The sequence below is a fragment of the Solanum stenotomum genome, chromosome 1, assembly GCF_019186545.1.
Source record: "Solanum stenotomum isolate F172 chromosome 1, ASM1918654v1, whole genome shotgun sequence".
NCBI classification, from domain to species: Eukaryota; Viridiplantae; Streptophyta; class Magnoliopsida; order Solanales; family Solanaceae; genus Solanum; species Solanum stenotomum.
The window spans coordinates 20411561-20422796 of record NC_064282.1 but is presented as its reverse complement, the minus strand read 5'-3'; the positions used below and the strand labels follow the sequence as shown (position 1 = coordinate 20422796).

The 11236-nt window shown below is 28.4% G+C and overlaps 1 protein-coding gene across 1 annotated transcript; it reads right to left on the bottom strand.

The window, feature by feature from the left end:
- Window positions 1-7170: 7170 nt before the first annotated feature.
- LOC125877832 (uncharacterized) lies at window positions 7171-9956 on the bottom strand. The gene is made up of 8 exons (XM_049559105.1): window positions 9499-9956; window positions 9323-9409; window positions 8965-9237; window positions 8716-8880; window positions 8432-8485; window positions 8140-8286; window positions 7605-7829; window positions 7171-7517 (listed from the first exon to the last, which is right to left on the bottom strand). The coding sequence occupies exons 1-8, from the start codon at window positions 9667-9669 to the stop codon at window positions 7365-7367; spliced, it is 1275 nt and encodes a 424-aa protein (XP_049415062.1). The 5' UTR covers window positions 9670-9956; the 3' UTR covers window positions 7171-7364.
- Between the last annotated feature and the right edge of the window lie 1280 nt (window positions 9957-11236).

Genomic DNA, 11236 nt, shown 5'->3' with positions numbered 1-11236 from the left:
GATATTAAGCATATGTAATTTCATCGAGCAAAAGACGCTTGATGAATTGAAAGTGGATCTTAAAATACGTGAAAATCGATTAAAAATGAAGAGATAAAGTTAAAGATGGCAAAAAAAGAAATGATCAAAGAAAGAGAAGCACTTAGGACAACTGATGAACAACGAAAATGATGCAACTCATCAAAGATCAAAGGAAAGAAAAGGAACAACTTAATAAGAGAGTACTCGAACTCGAGGCAAAAAAAGTCGCTGTGTTTAAATCTCTTATTTTGCAGCTTGAACTTTTGAAAGAAGACGTTGATGAATACTATAACAAGATAAAGAATGTGGCTTGAACTTTCTAATATGTTTATTTTCCTCCAATTTGACAGTATCTGATTTATCGTGTTTCGTACTCTCTTCGTGCATCTTTATTTTCTAATATATTAAAAATAATTGTCCAATATGAAAAATTAAGAAATATTATCATTTTGTCGTAAAATATACATTTAAAGCTTCTCTCTACTAATATTATATTTACTTAACTTTTCAAGTAATATCACAGAGAATATATATTCATCTATGACAATTTGTGAAAAAACGATGATATTAATTATACGTAATTTCATCGAGGACGCTTGATGAATTGAAAATGGAGCTCAAATACGTCAAAAATCGATCAAAATGAAGAGATAAAGTTGAAGATTGAAAAAAAAAATGAAAAAAAGAGAAGCACTTAGGACAACTGATGAACATGCGAAAATGATGCAACTCATCGAAGTTGATTTCATAGATCCTCATGACACTCCTAAATCCTTAGATCCTCATGACACTCATTTGTGCTATAGTTCCTAAATTGCGTACATCGGTTCGATTTCGATTTCAACCTATTTGCAAATTATTAGTTCGAATTTGATGTTATATATATGTTATTTTATTTGAGACCTCATGTTGTCATGTGCTGCTTTACTTATCGTGATCCTTTATTGGTTTACTCATTTTCTGAAGTGGTAGAGCTTGTTCTTCGCTTATTTTGATAATATTCGTGTGAGTTTAAAGAAACTCAGCATGTTAGCCTGAAGTTCTTGAAGTCTTTGTTGTGGTCTGTTATTTTCACTACCTTTAGCATAATTATGTTAATACATGTCAATTAGTCTTATGTTATTTTCGTGTTATGCTGCCTTGTTTCTGATCATTATTATTTTAGTATTAACATGGTTTATGTTATTGAATGAGATTTTGAGATAATGACATATTCATTGGCATTTAACTTTAGATTCTGTAAGGATATGTGTTTGTCCATAATTGAATTTGTCCAAATTTGTGTCTTTTTACCTCTTCTCCTTTTTGATCTTTACTGTTGCTTCTTTCATATATTTTGTCTCAAACATAAATTGTCTAATATACCTTTATGATCACTGTTAGCAGTACTCCTATTTTGTAACTTTCAGAGTTATAATTTGTATCTTGTTTAAGTTGGTTGTTTAGCAATTTAATGAATCCAACTAATTGATTTATTTAATCAGACATCTAATCCTTATTTCTCACATTTTTCTTTCCATGAACTCTCCTATTCGAGTCCAATTGGACTCCTCCTCTTGTATACTCCTCTCCTCGAGTCAACCTCTTTTAAGCCGATTGAAATGAGGTTAATATTACTGGGATAAAACCCAAGAGCTTGGCGCTACAGCAACCTTGAAAGGCCGAAAAACAAGAAGCAAAAATTGGGTTAAAACCCAAAATCAGAGGCAACAACAAGGGCTCAAAAGAGTTGAAATGAGAGTGTTTTGGGTTCAAATTGGCCGAAATATGAACACCTGATTTTTGCAGCAGCTTCAAAGGGCTGGAAATAGCATTTTTTAGACTTATAAAAAAGTTCGGAAATAGCATCAGCAGAAGCAAATAAGAAGCAGTAAGTGGACTTAAAATTGTCCAAGTTCTATTCGCGCTTTTGTTTTTCTTATATTGTGATTTTGTGATAATTGCTTTTAACTTCTAACATTTATTTTTGTTAATTTAGATGAATCCTTGGGGAAGTTTTCTATTTTGATACTTTTTTTTACTTTAAGTATTCAATTTTCAAACTCTTTTAAGTCAGGCAGCCTAAGCTTCAAAACTAACTTGAGAATTATTCATATTCTTTCATAGTTAGTATTTAGCTTTCAAATCTATGTTTAAGTTATTGTGTTAATTTTTCTACTCAAAAATTTGACTCGGATAAAATGTTGAGTTAAAATTATTATTTTGACACTTTATCATTTGACTTATTTCATTACTTGGAATAAGATAGTGTATAAGTATCAAAAGACTTTTGTTGTTTTCAAAAAAAAAATTATATAAGTTAATCTTAAGTTTTTCTTTAAAAATTAGCCAACTTTTAGATCCGTCGGTCAACTGTGTGTTACCAGATTCTCTAAGATGCCTAAACCCTTCCTTAGAGAATTAATTGAACCCTTATCCGACTCTGATTTTATTTAAAATGTTTTCTTTCAAAAATCTCTTTCTAAACGGTTTCTTAATTTTCCTAAAATTAAGTGGCGACCTAAAATTATTATTTTTCGAAAAAATTAATAAATTGTCAAAGTTGCGAAATGGTTTTGAAACTTTAGTTTTCGAAATAGGGTCGTAACAGTTGTCTTGTGATTTTTCACTATATATACACAATATATAATATTTAGTAAATGAATATATTGTATTGAATTGATCAAAAGAATTTACTCCACATTGAATATACCAAGTAACTTTTTCAATTCTCCATATATTTATTACTACAAAGAGATGTTTTACTTTTTGCATTAGGAATCGAAACGTAAAGCATTTACAAAAATTGAATACACATAACTCCATGTCTTTTATTATTTATTTATATTTATTAGAAGATAAGACTTACTTTTTAGAAAGAAAGAAAAAACATAAATAAGAGTTAAATACATGGCAAAATATTAAGGAAAAATTACTTAAATACACAACACTTCTTTACCTATTCTCAGTATTTTCCTACTCTTTTATTAAAATACAAAAATCCCTTATTTTCTCCCAATTCAACTTAATCGGATACTTTATTAGATTAAGTATCCGCCCGTTATTAATTAAAGTATCCGCGCAGCTATATTATGCATCCGCCCGTTAATTAAGTATCTGTGCTGCTAACAACTTAATAATTTAAGTATCCGCCCGTTATTAATTAAAGTATCTGTGCTGCTATATTATGCATCCTCCCGTTAATTAAGTATCAGTGCTGCTAACAACTTAATAATTTAAGTATCCGCCCGTTATTAATTAAAGTATCTGCGCTGCTATATTAAGTATCCGAAAAACACTAAAAAAAGGGATTTTTGGTAATTAATGGAAGAATAGGGAAAGGAAGTAATTTCTTTCTTATACTATGTCATTTGCCTAATTTTTACAAATATTAATGGGTATTTTCGTGTATATATGTTCAATAGCCTAATGCATTGAATTAAGTGTATATTTATATTCTTGTACAATATTATTGTAGGAATAATATTTGATTGAAGGATATTGATGTCATTCAATATTTTATGGACATTTTGATAATTCAATTTTAAAAATATTTTGGTTCCATTTATATATATACTTTCTATATTTACTAATTTAATAGAAGTTTTATTTCCTTTTTTTATGTGAAGGAAAAATGACAAATTAATTTATGATTATTATTTAATATTTAATTAATAAAATATTTTATAACTTTTTTATTTAGTATAGAAGTAAATGGTAATCCAACTTTAAATTTTTGAGCTTTCTACTTTTAATAAATTAATATTATTATTGTTTATTGTTTATCATAAGATAATAAGTTAGGAAAATGAAGAGGTGTAGTTATGAAGTTGATTTTAAATGGAAAAATAATTTTTTTAAATGATTTTAAGAAAATAAATTAATAGGCAAAGAGGTTTTTTATAATTCAACTTTTGACTTAGATAGTTCTCATTTTAATAATATATGATAGTTCTTGAACACGTGTGTTGCACGTGTATTTATGTTAATTAGTATAAATTTATTTATTTTTTTAAAAAGAGAAAAAAATTGAGCAGATGCAAGAATTTCAAAAGAAGACTAAGCAAAATAAGTCACGTAATTAATATAAAACAAAATCTAAAAATCGAAGATGCAAGCATGAACAACAAAGAGCAAAAGAGAACAAAAATTATTAAAAGCAAAAAAATAGAGGTCTACACAACTTAAAGGAAAGTTAGTTGGAGAAACTAATATAAAAAGAATATACTTTTATCTAGAGAGTGTTGTGCATACACCAAATTTTGAGCATTTTAAAGAACAAAACATTATAATAAATTGACAATGAACCAAAGGCTAAAGCTATTGATTTTATAGAAGGTAAAAGGATATGAAAAGTTTTTTAACATATGGAAGCTAAAAAGAAGTAGAAAACAAAAAACATTTGTAATGTCATAACTAAAGAATTAAAGTACAACTTTTGGAATTCAAATTATGTTATTATGTAATTAGAATATTATTATTTAATTAGATATTTAATCGTTTTAATTAAGTGGAAGGACAAAATGGTAATCCAACTTTGAAGTTAGGATAAGTGAAAGGGCAAAATGATAATCCAACTTTGAAGTTAGGAGTTTCCCACTTTTAATAATATATATGATATGATAGGCTAATTTTACAACCACTAATATATTACCTTATCATCGTTACAAAGCTAGCTATCAGAAAAAATATCCTGAACTTCAAAATAAATTAATTCACCATGAGACCATCCGCATTATCTCTAGTTGTAGCAGTAGCCTTTCCCTATAACCCCTAAAGTCAATTGGTCCAAGTAAGTTAAATTAATTTGATGCACCTTAATTTTTCTAATATTTCATCCCATCATTATAAGTAAAGTTATCTTCTTATTTATGATTCTTTTAATACCATGTAAAATGAAAAGTGATCAACTAACTGCCAATAGAGGACCGAGGGAGTAGTAGTGTGGTACTCCCTCTGTCCACTTTTATTTGTCATGTTGCGCTTTTCGAAAGTCAATTTGATTAATTTTTAAAATTAAATTAGATTATATTAATTTGATATTTTAAACAAAAAATTTAGATATTCAAAAACTATAGAAAGAGTACTATAAATTGTATTTTTTTGCATATCAATATGATGAAAAAATACATCATATAATGTTAGTCAAAAAATTTATCATTTGACTCTAAAAAGGAAACCATGACAAATAAAAGTGGACGGAGGGAGTAACAAATTAAATGCTGCAAATGGGATTTTAATTTCTATCTTCTTTTTATTAATTGTAGTAACTAGCTTAGCCAGCTTGCACCCTCTCACCGCCTAACTACTTGCTAATTGCTATCAATAGACAATTAATAATTATGTAAGGCTTAGATAGAGAGAAAAATTACCTTAGCTTACTCTTAAAAATTAAGAAGAGATTTGGCTAAAATATCCTTAATTTATGATTTCCTTTTTAGAATCAATAGGATTATGTCAAGGATAAATTTTGATAATTAAAATATATATCTTCTTGATTTTATGAAACATCAATTAATTTAAAGTGAAAGGAATATTTTTGTCATTGTTTAGATTAGAATATTGTGATAGCCAACACACGATATGAAGTGGATGTTTCTTGTAATATGGATTGTATTGTTACCATTATCAGATAGAAAATGTACTTTTATTAATAGCTAGTTAGCTATATTTAATTTTCAAGTATTTTGCTTATAAATTGACTAAAACATAATGTTATTTACTAGTCCACCAAATTAGATGATTGATTATATCATCTTCTTCTTTTGTGACAGGATATGATAATTCTTAATAATTATGTGGAGGATTTGAATCAAAAGATGAAGTGTTGCTCATCTTCGTTGATAGACGTAGGTTGATTAATCAAATCACATTAAATATTTGTATCTTTTTTTATATATATATTTTTGTTTGTTTACTTACTCATGATTTTTCAAAATTTGTTTTACTAACTTACGTATATATGATTCCTAGACAATCATTCTCAAAAGTAGAAATCAAAATATCATAATATATTAACCTCTCAAAATAAAATAAAAAACATGCAATATTTGGCTAGGACAATTATGTATTCCTTTTAAAATATCTAATAACCTTTGTATATTTAGCTGTTTGAACATTTTATTTTCAAAATTATTGCATTGCCACTAAAGAGTAATAGAAGAAAATAGGAGGGTCACCCTAGGAGTGATCAAAATTCTCTCTTCTTTTCACTTTTTTCTTTACACGTTCTTAAAAATTTATAAACAAGAAAGATAATTTTACTAATTTATCTTTAAAGAACTTATTTGAAACTTTTACAAACTTATTTACACTTCCAAATATAATTAAAATCTATTTTGATATTGTAAATTGATAAATAATGTGAAATAATTATTTTGTAACCTGGGTAACTATCAATAATAATTTTTTTATTTTAAAATAAACTAATCTTTTTTACATTTTTTAGTTAAAAGGTATTAAAGTTAACAAGGTAAAAATATTTAAAAAATAAAATAACATAGAAAAAATATCATTATGGCCAAAGGAAAAATCCTTTTGGCCAGAATTTGTCTAGAATGATATTTTTACTATTTTATTTTATCTTTCAACCAAATTCTGGCCAATAGAATTTTTCCAAAATAAAAATGTATCACGTAAATTAAGGAGAAGAGATAGAGGAGGCGCAACAAAGAGGTGCATAGGAAGAAGTGCCAACAAACAGAATTTACTGGAAATGGTCTAGAACAAAAATTCCTTTAAAAGCCAATAAAAATGTTAACTGGAATCTCATTCATTCTAGTCTAATTAATACCCCCTCCATCCCATCGACACTTCTATTTTACACGGTGATTAAGAAATCAAATGGTATAAACAAGAGAATTTACAATCATAGACATGACAAAAAGGAAGTGCTAAAAGAGCATTTCCAGAAACGAAAAAGGAATAAATAGTGACAATATATGTTAATCATGATTGAAGCATCTTTTAATATATATGCAATCATATTATGAATCTCATTCTAAAAGATATAAACCTTTTCAAAAGAAAACTAATATTACAAACAACATATGAATCTCCTCCATTGATAGCTCCCAAGTCAGGAGCAAACAAACAGTAACAAGTTTGCGTATAAATTTTCAACCTCCATTCTATCTCCTACAACATTTCATGTGGAGACAGACACCTTCGAAAAAGAAAGCAAAAGAACTTTTCATACAATTAAAGATCAAAGATGCATACACATTTTTGATGCAACTAACCTATAGCCTCCTCTAAAACAAAAGTTTTACGAAGAGTAAAACAATGAACATACAAGAATTCATGTCAAGATTACAAATTTTACTTAACTACATTAAAAGAAAAAGAAACATTTCGAATCTTGTTCATGGACAATTAGCATTTCTACCAGGTCCACCATAGTAAAAGTAGTTACCCCAGTCATTATTCTTCCCTAGCTGAACATCATAACAATTGTTATCCTCAGTGTAAGTCCCAAGATCTTGAGGAGCTCTCAAGTTATTTGATTCATCAACTACCTGTTCAATAGCGAAGTCAAGAATTTCACTAAGGGTGTTCAAGATTTCTAAATATACATATAATTGATCAGCTATTTCACTTTATACCTGTATATTCCTGAAATAGCTTGATTTCCCGAATCCTTCGTCAGGGAAATGGCCACTCCCCATTTGAGTTGTGGTGTGAAGACCATCAGATTCTGAATTCACCACCTCCCCACCCCATTCAATCATTGAAGCACTGTCTGTTAAGTAAGAAAATAAAAAGCCTGGCCAATATCCCAGTACATAGTCATTCCCAAATTGCATCCACCAGTTCCCCTCTTTTGGGTCCTATCAATTAAGCCAAACCAAACTTAAAATAATTTCAAGAACAGTAAAAAAAATGTTAAAGAGCAGATTTTTATGAATTAAATGGCAGAATATCAATACACTAACTCAAAGACAGAGAAAAAGAAAAGCAATGGACTCATCAACAAATGTCAGAGATTCTCTCTGTCTTTCACATAATTTAATCAATTATGCATTCACATTCAAATAATAGACACATTCAATAATAGAATATGAGGGATAATTGTTGACAGGAATTAAGTAAACTGAAAAGGGTCAATGCAAGTTTTATGAATCTCATTTATTAAATTACCTTCCAGACAAGAATGCTTATATCATATTGTGAACCATGATAGCTAGAAAGAGGGGAAATGGTGGCCCCCATTGCTATTTCATTATTGATTTGAATAAAGCCTGAGCATAGCAAGTTGTAGCAGCCTGTGGCTTGATAAGCATCACTCTGTGTAAGAAAATTTCCACAAGATTACAATTATCAAATATTAACTTCACAGTTCACAACACAACAGCACACCATCTTTGATTTAGTATAAAGTTAAGTATGTATGCTAGCTGTATTTAGAGGGGGAAAAAAACATTTCACTTACAGTCCAGTAGGTAAAAAGCCTTGCATTGTTATCTCCATACAAATCTGGACTAACCTGTTTTTAACCCCAAAAGCACAAGAAAACCAAAAGAAGGAAGTCACAATATGTTGCTCGGATTCTTTAAAAATGTGAATAGGTGAGGGTCGGATTCTCCAAAAGTAGTGTATTTTTGGAGAATCTGACAAGGGTGCGGCATCGAAAGACACATAATATGACAATAATTTCAGTCTTTAATTGCTGAAACCAGAATTGAATAGTTCATCTAAAAAAAGAAGAAAAACTACCTGCCATCCAGCTTCAATACTATTAAGATCTGAATCAAAAGAACCAGCAAGAAGCCAAATCTGAGACAAACTAAACTCATTGGGTTGCTGAATTTTAGGTTCCCAAACATTTATGGTTGCTTTTGCACCATAATACTTGTCTCCTTCAACATAAGCTATTGCATGCTAAAATAAAGAAGGAAAACAATTAATTCAATATAAGTACAAATCTGAATTATGAAGATAGAAAGAGGTTTAATTTGGTTTTACCTGATGACCATTTTGGTTACCAACACCACCAGGTCTACCAGACTCTGGTTTAGGAATGGTAGAAAAATTTGTCTTCTTACCATAACTTTTCATATTACTTGCTCTTAAAATGTCATCTTTTTTTGTTCTTCTAATTGGAATTGTTCCTTCTGGACATTTCCCATTCAAATGCCATAGTTGATTAATTGATTTTGACCCATCATTCTTATTCTTTGCTGCAGTAGACATTTTCCCATCACGAAATAGCCCTTCTGGATGATAATTTGGTATCATCTATAACCCACAAAAAAAAAATCAAAAATTTTCCCACCAAGATAACTACAAAATTTGATTTTTATTTGTTTGTGAAAAATCTAACCTGTACGGTGTGATTCTTCAATAAAGGATGATCAAAAGCTGGTTGGTGAGATATATGAACACAATCGATTGTATCACCATCTGGGCTCTGTTATTTCCCACCAAAAAAAAACTCATCAATACAGGAAAATACGCCAGAACAAAATAAACCGCAAAAAAACAATATATGAATTTAACCTTGATAGACTTGACTGCAGGTTTGTTCAAACGATTCAAATGTTTTTGAATCTCAAATTTTTGGGAAGAAAGAGACATGCCCTGTTTAACTTCTGCAGCATCAGTATCACAGAACAGTAATACCATAAACAGCAAAGACAAGCAAAACGTCTTCATTTTTACATTATCCATTAATAACTCTATTCCCCCAAGCTTTTAGGTGTACTCAGGTAAAGTGGGGTTTCTTGAATTCTTCAACCATGAAGATAAAAGTGAAAACTTGATAAAAGCAGAAAACTCCAAGAAAATCTGCCGACGCTCGTGAAGATTGGAGGGGTAAAATGGGAATATGTATTTGAAGAAAAGGAAGAGATGAAGAGAGTGTAAAATGGAATATGGAGAGGTGGAGATTGTATGGAAAAGGGAAATGGAGTTAGTTTCAGTAAACAGCTGCCAATTCTTTGTCCTTTTTGTTGTACTGTTTCATGTGTGAGAGTGTGGACCTCTGATGTAATTTATTTTAGTCCTCTTCTACATTATCAAAAAAGGTGAGCAAAATAGTAAAAAAAATATATATATTAAAAAGAAATTCTGAATATCTTTAACTTTGAATAATTTTTATTTAAAAAAAAAAAAACTTTTTGGATGATTTTGTTTATAGCAGTCAAATAAGATTTACGTAATTTAAAATATTGTAAAAGTAAAATTATTTAATGGAACAAGACTATTATAGAGAAGTTTGCATGTATAAGCTAAAAACTGTGTGTGTACCAATGAGTAAAGTATAATTAGTCATTATTTATAGATTTGAAAAAATCCAAAGATATGTACAAGTAACAACTCCTAACATTTCATTTTTAAAAATGAAAAAAAAAAAACTCCCTCCTTTTTTTCATATATGCATATTACTTTCAAAAATAAAATTAACTGCAAGGGTAATATAGAAAAAATTTAATTAATGTTTTCTTCATTAAGTAACGTGGACAACTACTATGAGATAACTATTTTTAGTAAGATGATCCATTAATATGAGACGGAAGAGATAGTATTGTTAAAAAGATGAGAGGTATTATTTAGTCAAACTCAAATTCACAAATTAACTTGGATCATATTTTAAAATTGAGACATTGATTTAAATAAATATAATGAGCTAATATAGTCGTATTTACTGCTTTAAATTTAATTTGTATAAATTTTATTATTATTATTATTATTATTATTATTATTATTTAAAAAAAAATTAACTGGGTTAGTTCATCTTGTTGGAGTTCACATAATGAATTTGTTTTATGGGAAAAGGGTCTGATATACCCCTCAACTTTGTCATTTAGAGCTGATATACCCCTCGTTATGAAAGTGGTTCATATATACCCCTACTTATATACAAATGGCTCACATATACCCTTTTCCTCTTAACGGAAATGAAAAAAATTAATTTCAGGTTAATTTATTATTATTTTTTAAAAAAAATATAATCCCATATGAGTATATTTAATCCTCCTCAAACATATATATTTTTTTTAACTTTTTTTTTTGTTTCAATGACTAATTTAGATTTATTATTTTGATGGTCAAATTTATTTATGTTTCACTAATATTCTTATAAAACTTATTATAGATAACCAAATTGTTTTCTTCAAATACAAAAATTAAATTACAATATAGACCAAAAAAATAAAATTTTAAATTATAATATAGCCACAAAAAAATAGTTTTAAATTTTTTTCTTTACACTAAGGAATGAAAGAAAAAAATAAAA